Below are 26,985 nucleotides of genomic sequence, written 5' to 3'. Positions count from 1 at the left end.
GTGGTCAAAGGTCAAGGTGGGTTAAAAGCTTTAACAATCTTTATCCCAAGTTCCATAAGGCCCAGGGGCATGATATTTGGCCAGTAGGAACCTGGGATAAAGTGCTATAAAGTTTCTTCATTAAAATGACCTTGACCTACTTTCAAGGTCACAGGGGTCAAATATGTAACCTTCACACAACAATATCCTAAGAACCATTTGAACTAGAATCATGATACTTGTGTCTCAATTACAGTAATGAAGTCTAAGGTCAATTTTAAGTGCTAGTCAGTGGTCAAAGGTCAATGTGGGTTAAAAGCTTTAACAATCTTAATCCCAAGTTCCATAAGGCCCAGGGTCATGATATTTGGCCAGTAGGAACCTGGGATAAAGTGCTATAAAGTTTCTTCATTAAAATGACCTTGACCTACTTTCAAGGTCACAGGGGTCAAATATGTAAACTTCACACAACAATATCCTAAGAACCATTTGGACTGAAGTCATGATACTTGGGTATGTTATGTAGAACAGCTGTGTGAATTGTTAGCTCGGCTGCTTGAAGGGCAAGTGAGCTTTTGCCTCAGTGCAGCGTCCGGCGTCAATTTTTCCATTAAACTACTTCTCAACAACCGAAAGAGCCAGAGTACTGATATTTGGCCTGAAGCATGCTGGGATGAAGAACTGCCAAGTTTGTTCAAATGAATGACCTTGACCCACTTTCAAGGTCACTTGGGTCAGATGTCTTAAAATCTTCAAACGACTTCTTCTCAATAACCAAAAGGCCCAGGGTACTGAAATTGGGCCTGTAGCATGCTGGATGAATGACCTTGACCCACTTTCAAGCTCACAGGTGTCACATGTCTTAAAATGTTCAAACAACTTCTCAATATTCAAATGGCCCCGGGTACTGATATTGGACCTGTAGTATACAGGGATGAAGGGCTACTAAGTTTTTTTAAATGAATGACCTTGACGTATGTTTAAAACCTTTAAATAACTTCTTCTCACTAACCAAGAAGCCTAGGATAATTGAGTCAAAGGTCAATGTTGGTTAAAAGCTTTAAAATTAAAATTTCAAATTTCAAACAACAACATCTTCAGAACCGTTTAAGAGTTGTCAAAATGGCTTGTGTTCTAGTTACCAAATTTAGTCTTGAATTACCTATATGTCAGTTTCATGTAACAAGAGAAACAGGTGAGCGATACAGGCCCTCTGGGCCTCTTGTTGTACTTTCCCATAGCAACAATCATCTTCTTGTGAGTCCTGTATACTTCTCCATACATGGTTCAAGAGAAATAATAATAATTAATAATAATAATTCGAGGTTCTTATATACCGCTCTATCACAACCTAGTTTGTAGGTCATCTCATAGCACTTCACACATTATTATCTGTGGTTATAGGGCCTTTACAACCAGCCAATATCTTTCTCAACGACCTGGGGAGCATACAGCCGGTGTTGCCATTTCGGCGCACACAGCTAGCATTCTACAATTTTGCACTACCCATCTACGTACTCATTTACAGCTGAGTAGACTGGAACAAGCGGAGTAAAGTATCTTACTCAAAGATACAATACAGTGCCGTGACGAGAGTCGAACTCACAACCCTTCGGTCACGAGCCCGGCGTCCTACCACTAGGCTACCGCATATTCTAATGTTTAATATTAAACTGATGAATATTGTATGCTTATTATTGACAGAACAGTGTCTTCTTTCAATATTAAAGTATTGCAAAGCAACCCAGGTATTAATTCAGTTGTTTTTTAATCAATGAGTCACATGTGTCCATTTTTCTGTACTTCAGGAAACCGGCTACCTATTTCACTACTGTGATTTTTTTCAAGAACGATAACTCTTGCATGCAATTACTATGTGTATATAGTTTTATTATAAAATGTCAATTTTTAATCGTTTATAGATGATTAATTTTACACAATTTCAGCATTTATGAAATTGATATACATTAATGCAATACTTATCTATGTTAGTATAATTTTTATTGACATTATTTTGCAAAAAGAATGTGTGTTTCAATATTTTTTTCAAAATTCAATCCTTTTTACATAAATTTCCATTTAAAATCCTTAAAATTCAGACAACCTTTATTTTTTTTTGTGGCAGAAAATTTTCTTTACTTCAAAGCAATATAACTACAAAATTTGAATAAATTCTACTGATAAATGACGACACAATCCTATTACTTTAAGAGATTGACATGTTATAAATCTGGTGGGCAACTTTTATCATTACCTTAATGCCGTATTTTGACCTCGTTAGCCTTGTTATGTACCTTTTTGATAGCTCATGTACATGTTCAATACATTTAAATTACATATATATATATATTCCGATTTTTGATAAGGGTATTTGAATATGACTTGCCAGGGTTTGAAATTTGGGGCGACTATTACATCTTTCAGGGGGCTTGTTGAACCTTTAAATTGCTCTCTGCACCCCTGGAATATGTCGTAGCAAATTTGAAGGCACGCCACTAGATATTTGATTGTGTTGGGTAAAAAAAACCTGTCCAATCGCTAAGCTGATACAGTGTACCTGTCCTTTGAAGATTACAGAGGAGTAACATCTGACTTCAAAGCGACCGACAGATTCTTTTGATGTACATCAAGTGACCAAACTAGTCTTCTCGTCTCATCCACAAGGCGATGCACCCGATTTTGTCATGACATATTCCAGGGGTGCAGAGAGCGTAACCCCTGGATAATCGAGGATGGGCCTCTTTACAAGGACATCTAGCTTGTTGTGGCATAATTGGAAAGTAATATATTATTCATTTGTTTAACAAATTGAGTCTATAAACCAGATAAGTAAGGCAGATAATATTCAATAAATCGTAACATACGAGTTACGCAGCTTCCGTACACATGGCATGTTTACCATTGGCTATCATACAGCAACACACTGTTGATCAGTAGTTTTTCTGAAATACAACTTTCGTTCCCATATTTACAATAATTTCAAAAAATCAATATGTTATTGAGAAAGTAAAAAGTCAGTGATCAAACTAATATTTCATATCTTTAAGCAAAGATGTCAGTTTGAAATATATCTATGTTTTGGCTTACCTGGCCAAAAGGACCATAATTATGAGGCTTTTCAGTGGCGCCATCATCGATCCTTCGTCACACATTCGTTATCTTGGTCCTAAATGTAAAAGCCGAATCCCTCTGAACATTTCAATACAGATTTCAATTAGATTTGGTCTTAAACATCACACAATGTGACACTCCTGCGGGCAGAGGTACATAATCCTATAGGGTTAAAGATAAATATCTAAAACACATCTTTAGTACTTATCAAGGGATTTATATTGCATTTGATCTGACGTTTCATTTAGATACGGGTAATGATTTCCATATCATACCTCGATTAGGTAATAGATGAGAGATACAGGCCCTAAGGACAACTTGTTTTGTTTGGCTATTTAGCCCACCATCGTAAGGTAATGGTAATGGGCTCTTCGTCTGTAGTCCATATTTAAAGGATTCGTGAAATTATAGCTGGGTGAATCTTTTTCAAATTTTAATTTAAGCAGACATCTTGGATTTTGATGGTCAAAGGTTTTTTGGATATTTTTTCAAAAAGTGCTTGACAGGTCTTTCTGAATTTTCATGTAAACGTTCCCCTTAGTCCTCAAATTTCAAATCATATATTTCATCCATGTTTCGAACAAAAACATCGACACAATGCCGTTAGTTTACATACTGTAGCAAATGTAATTTTGATCAAGAAAACATAACTCGTCAACGAAAATGTTTTCATATATCCATTGTCCTACAAAGAAAAAAATCGATATCTCTTCATTTAGTTCGAATTATTCTGACGTTTTATCGACTTTTTTCATATCGGTCTGTGGTCGATTAACGACGTTAATCGACGTCATACCGATATGAAAAAAGTCGATAAAACGTCAGAATAATTAGGACTACTCTTCATTATACGTCTCTGATATGCTTCACTCTTTTTTACATCCCGGTTAGAATATTTATACACTAATGTTTTGTTATAACTCGCAACGCATAACAAACCGTAGCCTAATAAAAACCAGTTATTATGTTTAAAATTAGATTGCGTATGTACGTATAGAGCTAACACCAGCCAGTAGTGACACCCTGGTAGTTTTGACGCCATTTTGAGAAAAACAGTCAAGGCGGTCGCCATATACAATGGCTTCCAACGTACCTCTGACAGGACTGCAGGGCCAGATACCTATCCGGAGGAAAGGGAATACAAAGTGCTCTGCCCATAGAAATAAGGATGTGATTTTACACTGTACTGACTGCAGTATTTTGGTGTGTCTTTCGTGCAGTATATCGACTCACAGTGGCCATACACTTACGGAAATATCGGACATAGCGCTACAGAGGAAGGATGTTTTGCAGGATTTTATTCACGACATTGAAAATAACAAACTCATTCAACTACAGAATGAAATGCAATCAATTGAAAACAAAATCCATGAAAACGACACCAACTTTAAGGATCTTGGCCAGCAAGTGAAGAAGCAGGGGGAGGTATGTAAAAAACAAATCGATGTCCTTACCGACGAGTTTGTCTCCATCTGTGACAATTTAGAAAGAGATAATAGAGACTTGCTTTTGAAGTACAAGGATGAACTCCAACAACGGTACAAGTCTCTTCTTGAACAGGTGAGAGAATGCAAGGAAATACTACAAACGGGTACAGATATCCTAGTTTATGATTCGGTGTCTGACCTATCCGCTGTGTACATCCCAGAAGTACCGGTGTTGCACGAAGGTGACTTTCATCCTTGTACATTAATCACTGACCAGTTGCGGAAGGCGTTAGGCATGTTGAATACTTCATCAGGACCTCTGAATACTTCTTCAGAAAAGATCCAATCAAAGGCTATTGCAGAAGGATCTACATTACAGGTGCAATTTCTAGATGAACCCGCTGTGTTGACAAAATTTAAGAGTCCTATGGATTGTACTTCAGTCTGCCCCACCGCCTCTGGTGCTTGGCTCTATGACAATGAATCGAATGTGTTGTTGTTGGTAGACGCAAAAGGAGTAATAAAGCAAAGGATCCAGTATCCCGGCAGTAATATTATGGATATCAGCATTTCACAAGCAGGCAATCTGTGGTTTTGCTGTAGGAACAACTTCTCCATCAATGAAGTAGCAGCATCCTCGTTTGTTCCAATCACTAGATTTGAAGCTGATACATGGCCGACAAGTATCTGCATCACAAAGGAGGGAAATGTGGTAGTTGGTACAAGACATGTGAAGGATCCGGAAGGAAAACTGAGTATCTACACAACAGAAGGTCATTTGATGCGCTCAACCTTTGCTTACAAGAAAGGTTCGGTGTTTGGTACGCCGTTTTCTATCTCGGAGTGTTCAGTAACAGGAAGCTTTGCAGTAACCAGTTGGGAAAAAAAGAATGAGGATGGAACTTGGTCTAGTAACGTTCGTGTGTATGATCAAGAACTCAAATTCAGGTTTGACATGGGCAAATATGGAGAAGAACGAGAAATAGAGATGTCGTCGCGTTGTCCATGGGGTGCTGCTTACGATAGCAAAGGACATTTACTTGTTGGATTCAACAATATGGTAAAACTGATGAGTGGAAATGGGCAGTATCTGAGGACAATTATCAAAGATGATGGAAGTTTTACTGTTGTAACCTTCGGCGTTCAACCTGATGATGTATTGTGGGTACATTTTTATGCAAACAAGTTAGAGAAACGGAGAACGTTTGGAAAACTGCTTAGGAAACGATCCGACTCAACTGCATGCAAGTCAGAGATTAAAACTACAAAGTATTACAAAGACTAACGGATGGACACATTCACCCTTGACAGTAGGGATAATGGTATGGTGGGTACCTGGTTAAAGTACCAGTTTCTAGTGACATTGTGGCACAATACGTTTTATGTGTCAGCGCTTATAAACTTTAATAAGGCTATATGATATCATATGACATCCTAAGGATGTTAAGCTTATTATGTCATGATAACATTTGTAACTTCATTTACTGACATGTAAGAAATGAAAGACGAACAACGATCACAATTTCACAATTGTATGCATTTACTAAAGATACGTTCGCGTTAGGACACAAAATGTGAATTAACATTAATTTGTACGTATTATTCCATCATACTGAACTGAACATGTCTCTCAGATAAAGGTGTTTTAGCAGTGTGTAGAGGTGTTGACGTTTTGTATAAATCTTTTTCGCTAAATCTTCGAAAGTAATATCTTCAGTATTACAAAATAATTTTTGGTAATAATTAATTGGTAATTAAAGTACTCCGGACACTTAACTGACACATTCTGCTGTATATGTAACTGAAAGATATATGAATGTGCATAACTCAATAAACAATGTTCTTATCGGGACTTGTCAGACTGCGTGCTGTGTAAAAAGATCAAAAGGCTCACGCGCCTTAACGGTCACATCAGTTATATTACAGGCAGTTTTTATTGTATGAGGAAATGGATATAAACATGTAAACAAAGAAATAATACATTACTTGTTATGACACCAAAGGGACAATGATACCAAAATATTCAAATAAACTATCTTGGTATCAGATGAGGAATAATATTTTTGTCATTTAGCGAATTTTCCCCTCTGACCTACCCTAGGGGTACGTCAGAAACCGAGAAACAATTTAGTTAAAACACATATCGTCAATTCCATTCATGAAGAGTATTTGATTCTAGTTTATCCGAATTTCAGAAAGAACATTTTTGAAATTTTAGCCATTTTCCATCGGATGAACCTGTGTTCCTACGGTTCCCGAGGCGATGCAGGATCATATTTTCTTCTTCCATCTAATTGTCATCCCATCATAATTATTCCAAGCAAGGACAAAAATATCTAAAATTGTTCTTCCTTATATAAGCTAGAGTAAATTTTACCAACTCCCAAATGGAAAACGGATGCCTCGGGGGTAATGACATTTAGACCTAAGGCTTTTTGCATCCAGGAAGAGTACTTAGTATTGTGGAGAAGAAACGTTTCTAATATAAGTCAATTTTTTCCTCTTGGACTGTTTCCTGGCCCCTGGAGTTTGGTCATAAACCTTAATTTTACAATAGGATACACTCTTTCACCAAGGATGATTCCTAACACGGTTGTGAAATTCATTCTCATGTTCTTGAGAAGAAATCAGAAATGTAAAACGTTTGCGGTCGACTCAAGATTAACCACAACCAAAAATAAGTTGATCGTGCTCTGTTCTGAATAGGCAAATAGAAAAGAAAACTGACAATGCTTTACCATGGTCACCCTATCAATTCCCAGCTCTGGAACAGTTACTTTTGTTGACGCTTGAGGTGTAATAATGACGATTTGTGATAAACTCGCAGCTATACGCTGTGTCATATCTCACAGTTTAGGTATGAATCCCACACAGAACCAGCATGTTTTATATATTAGCTCACCTACCTCTGAACATGCATTCAGAATTTTATCAGATCTTGTCAGAAGCATCACAAGGTGTAACACCCCTGCGGGCAGAGGTACAGAACCCTGTAGGTTATAGGTAAATATCTAAAATACTAGTTCAGTGATGATAAAGGGATTATCCTAATTTGTCAGCTTAAACATCATGCTAGCAACCTAAATAGTGACTTATTAACGGATCATCTGAATGACACACCAGTATGTAGATGTGGACATGAAAAATGGAAATAAATTTCATTTTACATTTGAATGCAATTAGTTCGAAACATTTCTCAATTTAGTATAACTGATAACCATGATAATTTTAATCCAAAAACTATTAAATCGGTGCATAATATGCAGCACTGATACCAACAAATACATTTTATGCTTATGTCTAACTTTATTCGTCAAACTTATAGACCTGATATGTAATTTCACTCACAATCAAACTAAATATTGAAAGTGATGCTAATATTTATAGTATCACTCTGCTGATAAATATGATTACTGTTGTATACATTTTGTATATCTATCTTCACAACATCTCTGGTATTTGACTGGACTGGATGGAAATATTATGATTACAACTCTAAACCCTGTTCTAATCATTTTATAATTACATGATTATCCTGTAGTAATTTGTTAGGTAAATTTTAAGAGAATCAACACTAATGATAAACAATAATAAACTACAATTTACCATATGAATCCATATCGTATTCTGAAATTTTACAAAATGTGTATTTCTTAGTAGGTTATCCTATATATCCAGTGGGTGGATGGTCAATGTGTATATACACAGGGACTTTTGGGCCTGTACCCCTTGGATTTTTTTTTTGTAAGATGGGTTGTCAACAAATATACATGATTTATTTAATTGTTAATATCCAAATCATAAGCAGAAAACGATTGAATTATAATAATAAAATATCTATTTCACAAACTAAATTGGAGTTATATCCCCTACACTGTTTATTTGGATTGTTATGACAGGATATATATAATGTTTGTAATGATGACAATTTTAAAAAGGACTTAAATAGACCTAGCCTGATGTCCAATCCAATTGACATACATTGTATATAAAGTCAATGAAACTGTTGAATTTGAAATTGAAAAAAAAACAAAGGGATTTAAACTGCATTTTATCTGAAGTTACATTTGAATATGAGGGACAATTCAGTATAATACCTGGTTCGGGTAACAGATACAGGCCCTAAGGACAACTTGTTTTGTTTTGCTATTTAGCCCACCATCGTAAGGTAATGGTAATGGGCTCTTCGTCTGTAGTCCATATTTAAAGGATTCGTGAAATTATAGCTGGGTGGATCTTTTTCAAATTACAATCTAGGCAGACATCTTGGATATTGATGGTCAAAGGTTTTTTTTGCTATTTCTCAAAAAGTGCTTGAAAGGTCTCTCTGAATTTTCATGTACACGTTTCCCTTACTCCTTTGTTTTTCATGCATGCATGCTCAAGAAATGCATGTTTGATTTTGATATTGATAGGAAATTCGAGATGGCCGCCAGGAGTTTATTTTCTTAACTAAGCAAACCATTGTATATGGTATACATTGAATATGCAATGGATATTAACCCTTTCTGGTGGAAGATAACAAAAATGAGATGACTGTCATTATTATCAACCAAGAGATTATCATCAATCCTCTTTCACAGAACACAATCGGTTTCAAGCGACTTCATATCATATATTTCATGTTTCGAACAAACAAATCATACGATGCCGTTGGTTTGATTTCTATTGCATAAATGAATTGATACAAAGAAAACTCGATACCTTTGTATTATATGTCTCTGATACGCTTCACTCGATTTAACATCCGGGTTAGAATGTTTATACACTCGCAGTGCTTTACAACTCGTAGCCTTATGAAAACCGGTTATGATGTTTAAAATTAGGTCGCGCATGTACGTAGAACAAACACCAGTCAGTTTCACATCCTGGTAGTATTGACGCCATCTTAAGACAAACAGACAAAGCGGTCGCCATATACAATGGCTTCCAACGTACCTCTGACAGGACTGCAGGGCCAGATACCTATCCGGAGGAAAGGGAATACAAAGTGCTCTGCCCATAGAAATAAGGATGTGATTTTACACTGTACTGAATGCAAGATTTTGGTATGTCTTTCGTGCAGTATATCGACTCACAATGGCCATACACTTACGGAAATATCGGACATAGCGCTACAGAAGAAGGATGTTTTGCAGGATTTTATTCACGACATTGAAAATAACAAACTCATTCAACTACAGAATGAAATGCAATCAATTGAAAACAAAATTCATGAAAACGACACCAACTTTAAGGATCTTGGCCAGCAAGTGAAGACGCAGGGGGAGGTATGTAAAAAACAAATCGATGTCCTTACCGACGAGTTTGTCTCCATCTGTGACAGTTTAGAAAAAGACAACAGAGACTTGCTTTTGAAGTACAAAGAGGACCTCCAACAACGGTACACGTCTCTTCTTGAACAGATGAGAGAGTGCAAAGAAATACTTCAAACGGGTACAGATATCCTAGTTTATGATTCAGCGTCTGACCTATCCGCTGAGGAAATCCCAGAAGCACCGGTGTTGCACGAAGCCGACTTCCATCCTTGTGCGTTAATCACTTACCAGTTGCGAAAGGCTTTGGGCATGTTGAATACTTCCTCAGGACCTCCAAATGCTTCTTCAGAAAAGATCGGATCAAAGGCTATTGCAGAAGGATCTACATTACTGGAAGAATTTCTGGATGAATCCGTTTGCCTGACAAAATTCAAGAGTCCTATTGATTGTACTTCAGTCTGCCCCACCACCTCTGGTGCTTGGCTCTGTGATAATGAATCGAATGTGTTGTTGTTGGTAGACGCAAAAGGACAAACAATGCAAAGGATCAAGTATCCCGACAGTAATATTATGGATATCAGCATTTCACAAGCAGGCAATCTGTGGTTTTGCTGCTGTGAAAACTTCTCCATCAATGAAGTACCAGCATCCTCGATTGTTCCAATTACTAGATTTGAAGCAGATACCTGGCCGACATGTATCTGCATCACAAAGGATGGAAACGTGGCGGTTGGCACAAAGAATGCAAACTTTCCGGAAGGGAAACTGTTTATCTACACAACAGAAGGTCAATCAATACTCTCAACCTCTGCAAACAAGAAAGGCTCGGGGCTTGGGACGCCGCATTCCATCTCGGAGTGTTCAGTTACAGGTAACTTTGCAGTAAACAGTTGGGAAAAAGAGGGTGATAATGGAACTTGGTCTCGTAGAATTGTTGTATATGATAAAAAATTGAAATTCAAATTTGACATTTGCGAAGATGGATCAGAAGGAAAAACAGTAAAAACATCGTTTTGTCCAAGGTGTGCTGTGTATGATAGCAATGGCCATCTTCTTATTGACCTCATAAATGTAGTAAAAGTTTTGGAAGGAACTGGACAGTACCTGCGTACAATTAACATACAAGATGAAAACTCAACCATTGTGGCCATCGGTGTTCAACGTGATGATGTATTGTGGGTACATCTTTATGCACACAAGCTAGCCAAACGGGGAATGTTTGGAAAACTGTTGAAAAAACAGTCCGACTCAATTGCATGCAAGTCGGAGATTAAAACTGTAAAGTACTACAAAGACTAAGAGAAAGGCATATTCACTCATGGTGGCAGGGAAAATGTTTAGGTTGAAAGTTGGTAAAAGTACCCGTCTCTAGTGACATTGTAGCACTACATTATATGTGTCAGAGCTAATAAGCATAAATAAGGCTATATGATCTGATGTGACATCCTTAGGATGTCGAGCCTATTATGTTAGGATAACATTTGTAACTTCAAATTCTGACATGTAAAAAATGAAGGAGGAACAAAGATCACATTTCACAATGATATGTACTTAACAAAGTCACGTTTTGGTAAGGCCAGAAAATGTGAATAAACATTCATTTCTCCATATTTCCCCGTCATACTGAACTTAGTGCCTTTGTTTTGCTGTAAGACTACATTGTTATTTAACAGTGTGTAGATGTTTTGATGTTTTGTTATACTTTAAAAGCGTTTTGAATATCTGTGTTTTGTTCCTACTACTTTACCGTTTAATCTATAGTATGCTATTTTTAAACAGTGCAATATATATATATATATATATATTTGTGTGTGTGGGTGTAGGTGTGGGTGTATGTGCGTGTCAAAAAAGTAATATCAACGGTAACTTCCCAAATACCACTGGCTCCTTTCAAACATATGTTGTAGGATACGAATAACTATAATTTGTATATAGGACAAGCAAGTAAATCTAACAGTGTAGACACATTGTGAGGTCAAAGTATGCATATCTTTCGGTATTTTCATATGACCTTACATAATGTTTAACTGGAATTTCACAGGAAATGTCTACAATTAGAATTATACCTCCTTGTCCATATATATATACATATTATTTGTGAACCTAAGTTTAACCCCCTAGTATGTATTGTCCCATCTGAAAGTTTTCATATGTACCTTGTCAATAAAGGAACTGGTGCATTTCATTGACAGTATTAGATAAATGCTACGTAAAATAAGTACGAATATACAGGGTTGAGAGCAATGGGTTTATCCCTTGAATAATCGAGTTCTATTCCATCCATATTGTCATCATGTAATTGTATATAATTGTCAATATTGCATATTCATAATTCCCAAAAGAATAAAACGTAATTGTTCTTAAACTTGATTGTGTATTTTCTTTTTCATATGACCTCACTGCATTCAAACTTAACAAATGCTGTGTACCATACACTCTTAGAAAGACGCAAATGGCTACAAGGACTCGCGCAGTTTTTACTTTCTAACGATTTTTTATTTAAATCACTTTGAGACCGCTCCCTGGCCCCTTGGGTTGGGACAGAATCTTTATGTTGGATACATTCTTTCTCCAAAGATTATTCTCACCACGTTTGAATAAACTTATTCACCGGTTCTCAACCCACGATTGACCACAAAACTCATCGTCGGAAGTGACCGTGCTCTGTTCTAAATATAGGCAAAAGGGAGGAAAACTGACAATGCGTTTACCATGGGGACCTTTTAAGATCCATCGTAAGAGAGTTATAATTCCAACTCGTTTACTGAGTCTACCTTTGTCCCAGCTCATGTGTAGTTTACTTTTAATGACCCCTATTTCATAAGTAACTTCTTATTCTTATTTTTGTATTTTTTATAACCTAGTAGTTATCAGCATTAAGTGATCAGAAGTCCAATGGCCACGTGGGCTCGCGCATTTTTGATGGTTTAGTCTGGACTCGGGCGATGATAAGTTAGTAAATTAATGTTTACAGACGCAATATTTATTGGGTAACATACTGAGTGCTAAGACTTGTTTAGTGAGTCGCTCGTTGCCTTTAAGTCTACGACGAGGTGATATATGTTTAATTCTGTTTCATTTGTGCCACCTATTCACATCTAATCGAGGCCATATAATAACCCCCTCCTCCCCTACACACACCCCTTTCACATATTCGTTAATTTTATTTAGATTAATAAAAGAATTCAAGAGTTATGTTGTACGATGGCCTATATTGGCCGGCAGAAACGTATCATGACTTTATATAAATCTGCCCGGCAGTTTTTGCAGAGATAAATATGTCCCGAAGAAATGTATCATGACTTCACATAAATCTGCCAGGCAGTTTTCTTAGAGAAAAATGTGTCCTGAAAAGTATGAAAAGGAGCCCTTGGAAATGCTCCCTCTTGAATTGGGGATAAGAATAAAGATAACAACTTCAATTTTCAGAGCTCCGTACGAGTTAAAGTATAGATACTAAAGTGTAAATGCCTTTTGTATTAGTGGTAACATTGTAATAATGTTAATATTTCTCACAAGATTTACTGGCTGGCTTAGTTCCAGATGTCGAAGCAATGGGAGGAATGAAATAGTTTTAAAACAATAATACCGCAAATCATTAAGAGTAAATTAGCCATCACCCACTAGCGGGAATTTAATCCCATTCCCTCTGTCTTCATAATCAGTTTTCAGAATAAATGCCTTTCAAAGAGAAATGATCAATATTACTGGGAAACATTAGGATGTGCTCATTTCTATACATTATGTAAGATTATCAGATTATTTTCGTCATTTTAATAGGATGAGTACTGGACACAGGCACTGACTGCCTCTATATCCACATCTTATAATGTTACATATAAATAATATGATATGTCACCTTCTGATATCTGTCTGTAACTAGCCAACTTATTGTATCTAAGCTCTATATTTTGCTAATGTTTGTCTAATTTGATTCCGAAGTCTCTTATAGTTGTTGAATTTATGACAAATGGTGCCCGCTGCCATTTACAGCGTAAAGGTAAAAGTAATTAATTTTGGGATTTGTTTTGTGTTCTGTTTCGTTTCCTGAGATAACACTCCTGTGCTAACCCCTTTTATCTGGTAGATATATTGCTAAGAAGCTTTCTGTCGGACATCTTTTTCACACAAAAAAATGCGGGGCAGATTTGTATTAAGTCATGATACATTTTTGCCGGACATATTTTTCTCTGAGAATACTGCCGGGCAGATTTATATTAAGTCATGATACATTTCTGCCGGACATATTTTTCCTTGAGAAAACTGCCGGGCAGATTTATATGAAATTATGATACGTTTCTGCCTGCCCATATCGGCCATCGTAATTTTGGGCAAATTATGGAGTTTTTTTTTATGATGTATTACCTTATTAACAACGATGCAGTTTACTCTCATAAACAAGTCACCACGCCTCCGATTGTCAGTATTGCCAGCTTACTGTCGTTATAGATGTAACACAACACCCCCTATAGAATCGGACTCCATTTTGCTAACACATATACACATATGTATGTTTATACAGCTAATAACACGATGTTATAGAGCTGATAACAAAGTCCAGGTGTCAATCTGTGTCCACATTATCTTTTGCACTTGACAATACGGAACCCACCAGCAAATATTAAAACAAGCAGAGACTTCACAACAAGACAGGGCGGTAGCCATATACAATGGCTTCCAACGTACCTCTGACAGAACTGCAGGGCCAGATACCTATCCGGAGGAAAGGGAATACAAAGTGCTCTGTCCACAAAACTAAGGATGTGATTTTACACTGTACTGACTGCAGTATTTTGGTATGTCTTTCGTGCAGTATATCGACTCACAGTGGCCATACACTTACTGAAATATCGGACATAGCGCCACAGAAGAAGGATGTTTTGCAGGATTTCATTCACGACATTGAAAATAACAAACTCATTCAACTACAGAATGAAATGCAATCAATTGAAAACAAAATCCTTGAAAACGACACCAACTTTAAGGATCTTGGCCAGCAAGTGAAGAAGCAGGGACAGGTATGTAAAAAACAAATCGATGTCCTTACCGACGAGTTTGTCTCCATCTGTGACAGTTTAGAAAGAGACAACAGAGACCTACTTATGAAGTACAAGGAGGAACTCCAACAACGGTACACCTCTCTTCTTGAACAAGTGAGAGAGTGCAAGGAAATACTTCAAACGGGTACAGATATCCTAGTTTATGATTCGGCGTCTGACCTATCCGCTGAGGACATCTCAGAAGCACCGGTGTTGCACGAAGCCGACTTCCATCCTTGTACGTTAATCACAGACCAGTTGCGGAAGGCTTTGGGCATGTTGAATTCTTTCTCAAGACCTCTGAATACTTTTTCAGAAACGATCCGATCAAAAGAAGAATTTCTAGATGAATCCGTTGGCCTGACAAAATTCAAGAGTCCTATGGATTGTAGTTCAATCTGCCCCACCACATCTGGTGCTTGGCTCTGTGATAATGATTCGGATGAGTTGATGTTGGTAGACGCAAAAGGGCAAATAAAGCAAAGGATCCAGTATACCGACAGTAATATTATGGATATCAGCATTTCACAAGCAGGCAATCTATGGTTTTGTTGTAGGAACAACTTCTCCATCAATGAAGTACCAGCATCCTCGATTGTTCCAATCACTAGATTTGCTGTAGATGCATGGCCGACATGTATCTGCATCTCAAAGGAGGGAAATGTGGTAGTTGGTACAAAAGATATGAAGGAAGGAAAACTGAGTATCTACACAACAGAAGGTCAACTGATGCTCTCAACCTCTGCTTACAAGAAAGGCTCGGTGCTTGGGACGCCGTTTTCTATCTCGGAGTGTTCAGTGACAGGACGCTTTGCAGTAACCAGTTGGGAACAAAAGGATGACGGAACTTGGTCTAGTTACGTTCGTGTGTATGATCAAGAACTCAAATTCAGGTTTGACATAGGCGAAAATGGAGAAGAGCGAGAAACAGAGATTTCGTCGCTTTGTCCATGGGGCGCTGTGTACGATAGCAAAGGTAATCTTTTTGTTGTTGTCAACAATGATGTTAAACTGATGAGTGGAACTGGACAGTATCTGAAAACAATCATCAAATGTGTTGGAAGCTTTTCTGTTGCAGCCATCAACGTTCAACCTGATGATGTATTGTGGGTACATGTTTATACATACAAGTTAGAGAAACGAGGAATGTTTGGAAAACTGCTGAAGAAACGGTCCGATTCAAATGCACGCAATTCGGAGATTAAAACGGTTAAGTATTACAAAGACTAAGAAAAAGACATATTCACTCATGGTGGCAGGGAGAATGTATAGGTTGAAAGTTGGTAAACGTGACAGTCTCTAGTGACATTGTAGCACTACATTTTATGTGTCAGAGCTGATAAGCTTAAATAAGGCTATATGATCTGATGTGACATCCTTAGGATGTATAGCTTATAATGTCATAAAAACATGTAGGAAATGAAGGAGGAACACAGATCACAATTTCACAATGGTATGTACTTAACAAAGTCATGCTCGGGTAAGGTTAAAAAATGTGAATAAACATTCAATACGCCATATTTCCCCGTCATACTGAACATAGTGCCTTTGTTTTGTTGTAAGACAACGTTGTTATTTAACAGTGTGTAGATGGTTTGATGTTTTGTTATACTTTAAAAGCGTTTTGAATATCTATGTGTTTTGTTCCTACTACTTTACCGTTTATTCTATAGTATGCTATTTTTAAACAGTGCAATATATATGTGTGTGTGTGTGTGTGTGTGTGTGTGTGTGCGTGTGTGTGTGTGTCAAAAAAGTAATATCAACGGTAACTTCCCAAATAGTACAGGCTCCTTGCAAACATATGTTGTAGGATACGGATTACTTTAAATTTGTATGTAGGACAAGCAAGTAATTCTAACAGTGTAGACACATTGTGAGGTCAAAGTATGCATATCTTTCGGTGTTTTCATATGACCTTACACAATGTTTCATTGGAATTTCACAGGAAATGTCTACAATTAGAATTATACCTCCTTGTCCATATATATATACATATTATTTGTGAGCCTAAGGTTAACCCCATAACATGTATTGTCCCATCTGACAGTTTTCATATGTACCTTGTCAGTAAAGGAACTGGTGCATTTCATTGACAGTATTAGACAGATGCTACGTAAAATAAGTACGAATATACAGGGTTGAAAGCAATGGGTTTATCCCTTGAACTATATTGAGTTATATTCGATAATGTCATCAAGTAGTTGTATTTAGTTGTCAATATTGCATATTCATACTTCCCAAAAGAATAAAAAAATATTTTTCTTAAACTTGATTGTATATTATTTTTTTCATATGACCTCATTGCATTCTAACCTAACAAATGCTGTGTATCATACACTCTAAAAAGACGCAAATGGCTACGAGGACTCGGCAGTTTTTACTTTCTAACGAAAAGTTTAACAAAAAATCACTTTGGGACCGCTCCCTGGCCCCTAGGGTTGGGACAGAATCTTTATGTTGCATACACTCTATCTCCAAAGATTGTTCTCTCCCCGTTTGAATAAATTCATTCACCGGTTCTTGAGAAAAGGTCAGAAATGTAAAATGTTTGCGATCGACCCACGATTGACCAAAAAAACTCATCGTCGGAAGTGACCGTGCTGTGTTCTAAATTAAGTCAAAAACGGAGGAAATCTGACTATACTTTTACTATGGGCACCCTTTAAATTACATCGCAAGAGAGTTATATTTCCAACTCGTTTACTGGGCCTGTTTGTCCTAGCTCAGGTGTAGGTTACTTTAATGACCCCTACTTCATTACGTAACATCTCATGCTTATGTTTGTATTGTACCCTATAATCTAGATGTCAACAGCATTACGTTATCAGGAGTCCAATGGCCACGTGTGTTCGCTCATTTTTTATGGTAAAGTCTGGGTTGGGGCGATATTAAGATATCCGATTAATCTTTAAATGTTAAGACTTGTTTTGTGAGTCGCTTGCTATCAGTATACCTGTTTATAGATATTTAGGTAACATATGTGTGGACCTATATAAAAAGAATCTAACAGCAAATAAAACAAATTGATTAATTGTAACGATCGAGTGATGAATCATAAAATTATTCACGAGTTATTTTGGGCAAATTATTAATCAATTTTAACTATCAATATATAATACTCGAACGCGAAAATGCAGTTCCGTCGATTTATTTCTCTCATAAGAATCTGCCAAACTGTTCGATGTTAGCACCACTCCAAATACCACTCCAATTGTCAGCATTGTCAATGTAATGTCTTTAAAGTTTGTTTCAAAAACCTGGCAATAAAGTGATATCTTGATAAAATATGATACTAATGACCAGATCTTAATTCTTGATAAGTACTACACGATTATTGTTACTCTTGTTGAAACATGATTCCTTGTGATTGCTATAGGCTATCTAGAGCATGCGCCCTATATAGGGTAATCAATATTGGCAATTCCTATATTGTGAAATTGTCAAAGATCGACATATTTGAATTTGATCAGTTCCTACATCATGACACCATGTAGCGGTTTGGAATCTAAAACCCTTGAATGCCATAGAAAATAGATAAATCTTTTTCACAGGCTCCAAATGATCAATTTCCGGTATTAAATGACTGAATAGGACATCGCTCCACGATACCTTAACTAAAACGGCTCTCCGATACTGCACAACCACATTTGTGCCACATCATATCATACACCGAGAGTAGGTTGGTTGGTTGTATAGGATTTAACGTCCTATCAACAGCTAAGGTCATTTAAGGACGTGCCTCCATGTGTGTTGTGTATGCGTGCATGTGTGTATGTGTGCCGGAGGCAGGGTGTGTTAGTGTAATTATATCCTTGTGATAGTGCGGATCTGATGCCGACTTCAGAGTGCTACCTCACTGAAATACCATGCCGAAGGCACCCAGCACAGCAATCCTCCCGGTCACATTATACTTAAAACTGGTGAACCAGTTGTTGTGATTACCCCTACTGCTGAACGTTAAGAAGGGGAAAACGACTACCATTTTAAGGACTTTTGCATATCCCGGGAGTCGTGTGACTTTTCACCTGTAGTTATTATATAAGTTGTTTTAAATGCAATGTTGCCATTTCACAACCTCATGTATGAATGGCCTCAAACGATTCACATGTCTGCGTCCTCAGGACTCACCTATAAGAAACTGTCTGGACAGTCTTAACTGAGGTGTCAATTAGAGATCTTTATTTATATCAACTTTGTTATGTTGTTAACATCATAACCCGGTCAGGCCAGTTGAGATGTTGTAACATGTCACTATAACGCTTGAGGTGTTAGAGTAGCGATTTGTGACAAACGTCGCAGCTCTACGCTGTACCATATCAACTTGATTTATATCACCATTTTGGTGTTGAACCCACACAGAACTAGCATATTCTAAAGATGGATGCTCTATGTATGCATGTCTGTTCAAAGTAAATATCACCATGGCAAGCTTTTAAGACATGTTAAGTGCATAAAAACTAGAACACTTCAAATCAATTGAATATGGCCGTTTTTATTCTAAACGATATGTTTATATAAAAACTTTATCTTTTAAAGTTTTTGTTCAATGTACTTAAAAGTCTAAGATGGGGTAAGAAAACGTCCCTTAAAGAAGGAATAATCATATTGAGAAGGAGACCAGAAGGGGAGGTGGTGGGTAATAAAATTCCCTTTCAGATATTTTTCAAAATTAGATCATGATGTAAAAAGAAGGTACATACCTTGTTCTTCCATCATCTTCAGCAGGCTTGTAACATAGTGTCAGCTAGTGCACGTTCTTATATAGGGTACTAAGAATATCCACAGATTCATACCACTTTTGACCTTCTCATCTCCTTCTAACTGTCAGCGTCCGCTCATATCAACAATAGATAAAATTAATACAGTACTTTAAAATGCATGATACTGAAACATAACAACAAAGTATTATAGACATTCATAAATTACATGAAACAAGGTTTAATTTGTATTTATATTCTTGTTCTGTAGCATTATTGGAATTCATTATTCAATTGGCCAAAGGAATTTTTAATTTTTTATCTATTTTGTTAGAATTATTGGAAATGAATGAGGTTTTGTTGAAATGTTAAACTTAGATATTTGGCTTTGATTGTGTGTTAAATACAGTGACAATAGTATTGCATTTTTGTTCAGTTTTTGATCATGGAAAAAAATAATATTTCTGAGGTTTGCATTTTCTTTTCTACCTTTTTTCGATGCTGCTACTTTATCAAAATCATTATTAAAAAAAATAAGGCAGTTCTAGATGATAACTTTGAAAACTTAACTGAATATAATCGGACTCCATTTCGCGGCCACATATACATATATATGTTTATACAGCTGATAACATGATGTTATAGAGCTGATAACAAAGTCCAGGTGTCAATCTGTGTCACACTATCTTTGGAACTAGGCACTACGGAACCCCAATATTAAAACAAGCCGAGAAGTTACCAATGCATATTGCTATTCTATTTTAATATTCCATATCATTATCTTCAGGACATATTTGATATATTCTCGTGCATCTAACTTTTAGTAGAGCTCTCAGATTCTAGCCTTAAGGTCTTCACGATATTCATGTGAAAGACCAAACTGCTTGCTTGCCCAATAGAATGGCACATGTGCAACACATACACCAGCCATTAGCAACTCCCTTGTAGATTTTGAGAAAAACAAGACAACGCGGTCGCCATATACAATGGCTTCCAACGTACCACTGACAGAACTGCAAGCCCAGATACCTATCCGGAGGAAAGGGAATACAAAGTGCTCTGTCCATAGAAATAAGGATGTGATTTTACACTGTACTGACTGCAGTATTTTGGTATGTCTTTCGTGCAGTATATCGACTCACAATCGTCAAACACTTACGGAAATATCGGACATAGCGCTTCAGAAGAAGGATGTTATGCAGGATTTCATTCACGACATCGAATATAACAAACTCATTCAACTCCAATGAAATGCAATCAATTAAAAATAAAATCCGTGAAAACGACAACTTTAAGGATCTTGGCCAGTAAGTGAAGAAGCGCCCAGGGGCAGGTATGTAAAAAACAAATCAATGTCCTTACCGACGAGTTTGTAGCAAACTGTGATAGTTTAGAAAGAGACAACAGAGACTTGCTTTTGAAGTACAAAGAAGAACTACAACAACGGTACAACTCTCTTCTAGAACAGGTGAGAGAGTCAAGGAAATACTACAAACGGGTACAGATATACTAGTTTATGACTCGGCGTCTGACCTATCCGCTGAGGACATCCCAGAAGGACCGGTGCTGCACGAAGCCGACTTCCATCCTTGTACGTTAATCACTGTCCAGTTGCGGAAGGCTTTGGGGATGTTGAATACTTCCTCATGACCTCCGAATGCTTCTTCAGAAAAGGTTCAATCAAAGACTATGGCAGATTTACAAGAAGAAAAATGTGTGGGTTATTGTTTTTACGATTTCGGTTTCAGTCAGCACATCCTTACGTTAAATACCCCTACACCCACATCAATGTCCATGTAGGTTATAGGCGATGTGTTTGGTTATTGCTGGTGTCATTTTTGTTTATCAATTTATTCTTTGTTGCAGCATATTGGGTACTTTAGGTCCATTTTTCATGTAAAATGATGATTGGCCTTATCTCCCATTCTTTAAACTTACCAAGCTGCAATCTGTCGGAAACATTGTGGTTAAAATTGTAGTCATAACATTTTATCAATACTATAGGGATACTGGTGTAAGCGTGTGATGTCTTTTCCCGACTGCTACTTATCTCAACAAAAGAAAATGTTACGTCATTATTATGCACGAATTTAAGAGATGTCACGAGAGGAGAATCCAATCAATAGCGACTATAATATTATCATCGACTGAGTCAAGGGTAATGTTCACACAATAAACATTCCCCAGGACAGTTTTATTGATACTTTGACTGAGGGTGTGATACATAGAAATATTCGTTATGTTAAAGGCACGCATTGCAACCATGAGTTGTAAGAAAACTGCTATGACATCTAAAAAGATATTATATTCCATCCATGTATGTGTGTTGTAGGTTAACAGTTGACGATGTGGTGTCATGTATGTGTGTTGTAGGTTAACAGTTGACGATGTGGTGTCGTGAATGTGTGTTGTAGGTTAACAGTAGACAATGTGGTGTCATGTATGTGTGTTGTAGGTTAACAGTTGATAATGTGGTGTCATGTATGTGTGTTGTAGGTTAACAGTTGATAATGTGGTGTCATGTATGTGTGTTGTAGGTTAACAGTTGATAATGTGGTGTCATGTATGTGTGTTGTAGGTTAACAGTTGATAATGTGGTGTCATGTATGTGTGTTGTAGGTTAACAGTTGATAATGTGGTGTCATGTATGTGTGTTGTAGGTTAACAGTTGATAATGTGGTGTCATGTATGTGTGTTGTAGGTTAACAGTTGATAATGTGGTGTCATGTATGTGTGTTGTAGGTTAACAGTTGATAATGTGGTGTCATGTATGTGTGTTGTAGGTTAACAGTTGATAATGTGGTGTCATGTATGTGTGTTGTAGGTTAACAGTTGATAATGTGGTGTCATGTATGTGTGTTGTAGGTTAACAGTTGATAATGTGGTGTCATGTATGTGTGTTGTAGGTTAACAGTTGATAATGTGGTGTCATGTATGTGTGTTGTAGGTTAACAGTTGATAATGTGGTGTCATGTATGTGTGTTGTAGGTTAACAGTTGATAATGTGGTGTCATGTATGTGTGTTGTAGGTTAACAGTTGATAATGTGGTGTCATGTATGTGTGTTGTAGGTTAACAGTTGATAATGTGGTGTCATGTATGTGTGTTGTAGGTTAACAGTTGATAATGTGGTGTCATGTATGTGTGTTGTAGGTTAACAGTTGATAATGTGGTGTCATGTATGTGTGTTGTAGGTTAACAGTTGATAATGTGGTGTCATGTATGTGTGTTGTAGGTTAACAGTTGATAATGTGGTGTCATGTATGTGTGTTGTAGGTTAACAGTTGATAATGTGGTGTCATGTATGTGTGTTGTAGGTTAACAGTTGATAATGTGGTGTCATGTATGTGTGTTGTAGGTTAACAGTTGATAATGTGGTGTCATGTATGTGTGTTGTAGGTTAACAGTTGATAATGTGGTGTCATGTATGTGTGTTGTAGGTTAACAGTTGATAATGTGGTGTCATGTATGTGTGTTGTAGGTTAACAGTTGATAATGTGGTGTCATGTATGTGTGTTGTAGGTTAACAGTTGATAATGTGGTGTCATGTATGTGTGTTGTAGGTTAACAGTTGATAATGTGGTGTCATGTATGTGTGTTGTAGGTTAACAGTTGATAATGTGGTGTCATGTATGTGTGTTGTAGGTTAACAGTTGATAATGTGGTGTCATGTATGTGTGTTGTAGGTTAACAGTTGATAATGTGGTGTCATGTATGTGTGTTGTAGGTTAACAGTTGATAATGTGGTGTCATGTATGTGTGTTGTAGGTTAACAGTTGATAATGTGGTGTCATGTATGTGTGTTGTAGGTTAACAGTTGATAATGTGGTGTCATGTATGTGTGTTGTAGGTTAACAGTTGATAATGTGGTGTCATGTATGTGTGTTGTAGGTTAACAGTTGATAATGTGGTGTCATGTATGTGTGTTGTAGGTTAACAGTTGATAATGTGGTGTCATGTATGTGTGTTGTAGGTTAACAGTTGATAATGTGGTGTCATGTATGTGTAATGCAGGTTAACAGTTGATAGTGTGGTGTCATGTATGTGTGTTATAGGTTAACAGTAGACAATATGGTGTCATGTATGTGCGATGTAGGTTAACAGTTGATAGTGTGTTGTCATGTATGTGTGTTATAGGTTAACAGTAGACAATGTGGTGTCATGTATGTGTGCTGTAGGTTAACAGTTGATAATGTGGTGTCATGTATGTGTAATGCAGGTTAACAGTTGATAGTGTGGTGTCATGTATGTGTGTTATAGGTTAACAGTAGACAATATGGTGTCATGTATGTGCGATGTAGGTTAACAGTTGATAGTGTGTTGTCATGTATGTGTGTTATAGGTTAACAGTAGACAATGTGGTGTCATGTATGTGTGCTGTAGGTTAACAGCTGATAATGTGGTGTCATGTATGTGTAATGCAGGTTAACAGTTGATAGTGTGGTGTCATGTATGTGTGTTGTAGGTTAACAGTAGACAATATGGTGTCATGTATGTGCGATGTAGGTTAACAGTTGATAATGTGGTGTCATGTATGTGCGATGTAGGTTAACAGTTGATAATGTGGTGTCATGTATGTGTGTTGTAGGTTAACAGTTGATGATGTGGTGTCATGTATGTGTGTTGTAGATTAACAGTTGATAATGTGGTGTGTATATTCTGTTATCTATTTAATAAGTGGCATGGAGGTTTAGCAATTGTCAGAAAATCAGTAAAGTGTTTGTAAATTATGGTGAATGGAGTAGATGCTCGTACCACGAGAGCAGTACGGATTGAAAATATAAAGTAAAATTGGAAGATATTACAATGACAATGAAGTAATGTTGATTTCTTTGTAGATACCAAGACATCAAAAGTCATGTTAAACCGCACTGAGAGTTGTTTGCAAGATCACATTTTTGAACAAGAGATTGACATGTTATTGATTATTCCATCCATCCAAATAATTGTGAAAAAAGTTGTTTTAAGCACAAACCTATAACTGACCTTGTACTCTCTCTGCTTACAGCCAACGGCTTGGGGCGGTGGAAGTCACCTGAGGGAGGGAGAATACCAGTCGATGCGTTGTCCGAAGTGTTACTTGGCATGGCATGATCTTTATTCCTTACAGAGGCACCAGAGATGTAGATGTCACATGGACGAGGGAGATTACCAGCCGCCGTACTGTCCGACGTGTAACCTGCCATGTCCTGATGTTGATACCCTACAGAGGCACGTCCAGAGATGTGGATGCCAGTTGGAGGAGGGAGATTACCAGTCGCTGTGCTGTCCGAAGTGTAACCTGTCATGTCCTGATGTTGATACCCTACAGATACACGTCCAGGACTGTATCAATCACTAAAGACATAAAACTAACACAATCCCGATGGAAGTGATTGGCTGAGTGAGATACCTTAAACCTTTTATACAGGATCAATATTTTGCATATTACCAAAATATTCATGACGGCAGGATTGCTGTTTGCCGTATTGTATTTGTTATATATGTGTTCAATTAAATTACAAATAGGTTTTGCTCGATCTATTTTTTGCGGACAGTTGTCACATTGGCAGATGTATTTGTTTCATTGCATCAGGTCAACAACTCTCATTGTTTTAACATTTTTGATGTGAAGAAAAGTGTGCTTATCATATAGTATAATTCTATGGGGAATACAATTGAATTCTTTATAAATATGAAACAAAAGCTTTCATTTGGTAATATTAATTACGAATATATGGATAAAATGATCTTATTTTATCATATAACTCCCCTGTTATGCAGTGAATAACTCCTCTTATATGACCTGGAGCGATTTTGATTAGTTGACCGCATCACACTTTCCCACGATAGTAAATTACTCCGCTCTACGTCTGGTAGAAACTGGTCAGCAATAGCGTTCCGCCAAACACCATTGTGCAGTACACCGGTCATCGTATTATCCAGTCCGTAAATAATTACAGCACGATGGGTGATAACAAACACAAACAAATTTATGAAATATTGTCTAATCCATCGTACTCGGGGAGTTTGCCAAACGTTCTTAACAACGGTACACAGATGGCAACACACTTACAAAACAATAAAGTTACGCGGACTTCCAAGAGTAGATCGGAGATAACATTCAATTTCCATGGAAATGTGCATTATGTGCTTGGAGGAAATATTTACGGTTGACATTTTGACATAAACATTCATCAACAATATTCCACATCACTTCCAAAACCAGTGAAACGACGTAGGATTATCGACAGTGATAGTCAGTCTCAGTGAAGCTGTTGACATCTCAAATTTCCGCGTAATTTGTGACGCTTTGGAATGTCGCGCGCTGTGACGTAGCGTGACCCATGTGAACGTGTAGCTCTGTTTTTGTTAAGAATTGTCTCGAGATTTCAGCTGAAGTTCTATTTTTGTACAAAGCATTGAAAAAATGGATTAAATATAATATTAATCCATGAAGTTCGATTGACTTTTTAAAAATCATCTGTGATTATTTCTTACAGCGCATATAGATCTGACATACATTTTGATAGTAGTGCTTCGGTCATGTCAACAAAAAACAACTGATGAAATGACGGACGATGCAATTGTTTGTTTTAACAAATGAAAGGACAGTATTTCAGTTATATGATTAAAAGGATCTTACAATCGTTTCCATTTCATATGAAATGGAAACATGTGTAAGATCCTATATATAATACAAGGAGTGTTATTATGTGTGTGTTAAAATGTAACAATTTGAGCTTTGTATCAAATTAATTAGTTTAGGATGTCGTAATCTGATGTTGCTTTCTGTCAAGCTGTGGCGAAGACTTGCAATGCCTGCATAACCCTTACACGTCAAAACTTTACTCAGGAAAATGAAATGAAAGTAGACAAACCAGTTTTCTTCTTTTTTCCCCGGATAGATTCTTTTTCTTTAGTGAAAATTTCACTTTATATAATGGAGTTTGGGTATTACATTGAAGACGTGCAAAGGAGTGTAAAGAAAAAGATAGGTTTGATATATGATGCTTTCAAGAAATAGGTTGGTATATGGAGGTTTTACGATATTATTGCGGTACTTTCAATGCATAATATTGGAAGAAGAATATCTGTAAAATTTGTCGGCCTTTGATGGGAACCTTTTGTTTGGAAATTTAATCAGCATAATACATGGTAAGAGACGTCCTGTGTGTACTAAATGATAAAGAAAATTCATGGAAAAATATGTGGTCTGTCAATTTCTGAATCACTGTTTGATTCTCAGTGGAATGAATGATATTGGTGAAGCAGAACTTAGTCCAGGTTATATCATTATCTGAGATAGGTTGTTTGTCTTCATTTCTACAAGTTGTATTTTTTATTTTAATCGTTCCTTGTGGCATACTGTCAGAAAGGGCCATTTTCCGTTTTAAAAACTACTGTCGTTTGATTTGAAGAGGAGCTTATGGGAAAACAATTATACTATAATCCTCCAAAGCAGGAAAGATAACTCTCAATTCTTAACACAA

The 26,985-nt window shown here is 36.9% G+C and overlaps 3 protein-coding genes across 3 annotated transcripts; all 3 read left to right on the top strand.

Moving 5' to 3' along the window:
* Positions 1 to 4,117: 4,117 nt before the first annotated feature.
* On the top strand, positions 4,118 to 6,577 carry LOC110453229. Its single transcript, XM_021502094.1, has one exon. It carries the CDS (start codon positions 4,168 to 4,170, stop codon positions 5,800 to 5,802), a length of 1,635 nt encoding a protein of 544 aa, XP_021357769.1. The 5' UTR covers positions 4,118 to 4,167; the 3' UTR covers positions 5,803 to 6,577.
* A 2,795-nt stretch (positions 6,578 to 9,372) lies between these two features.
* LOC110453240 lies at positions 9,373 to 12,145 on the top strand. Its single transcript, XM_021502107.1, has one exon. It carries the CDS (start codon positions 9,440 to 9,442, stop codon positions 11,072 to 11,074), a length of 1,635 nt encoding a protein of 544 aa, XP_021357782.1. The 5' UTR covers positions 9,373 to 9,439; the 3' UTR covers positions 11,075 to 12,145.
* A 2,269-nt stretch (positions 12,146 to 14,414) lies between these two features.
* On the top strand, positions 14,415 to 17,055 carry LOC110453237. Its single transcript, XM_021502103.1, has one exon. The coding sequence runs from the start codon at positions 14,446 to 14,448 to the stop codon at positions 16,042 to 16,044; it is 1,599 nt and encodes a 532-aa protein (XP_021357778.1). The 5' UTR covers positions 14,415 to 14,445; the 3' UTR covers positions 16,045 to 17,055.
* Positions 17,056 to 26,985: the final 9,930 nt, after the last annotated feature.

The sequence above is a fragment of the Mizuhopecten yessoensis genome, unplaced genomic scaffold, assembly GCF_002113885.1.
Source record: "Mizuhopecten yessoensis strain PY_sf001 unplaced genomic scaffold, ASM211388v2 scaffold7201, whole genome shotgun sequence".
Lineage (NCBI taxonomy): Eukaryota > Metazoa > Mollusca > Bivalvia > Pectinida > Pectinidae > Mizuhopecten > Mizuhopecten yessoensis.
This window is presented reverse-complemented; position numbering and strand designations above follow the sequence as displayed.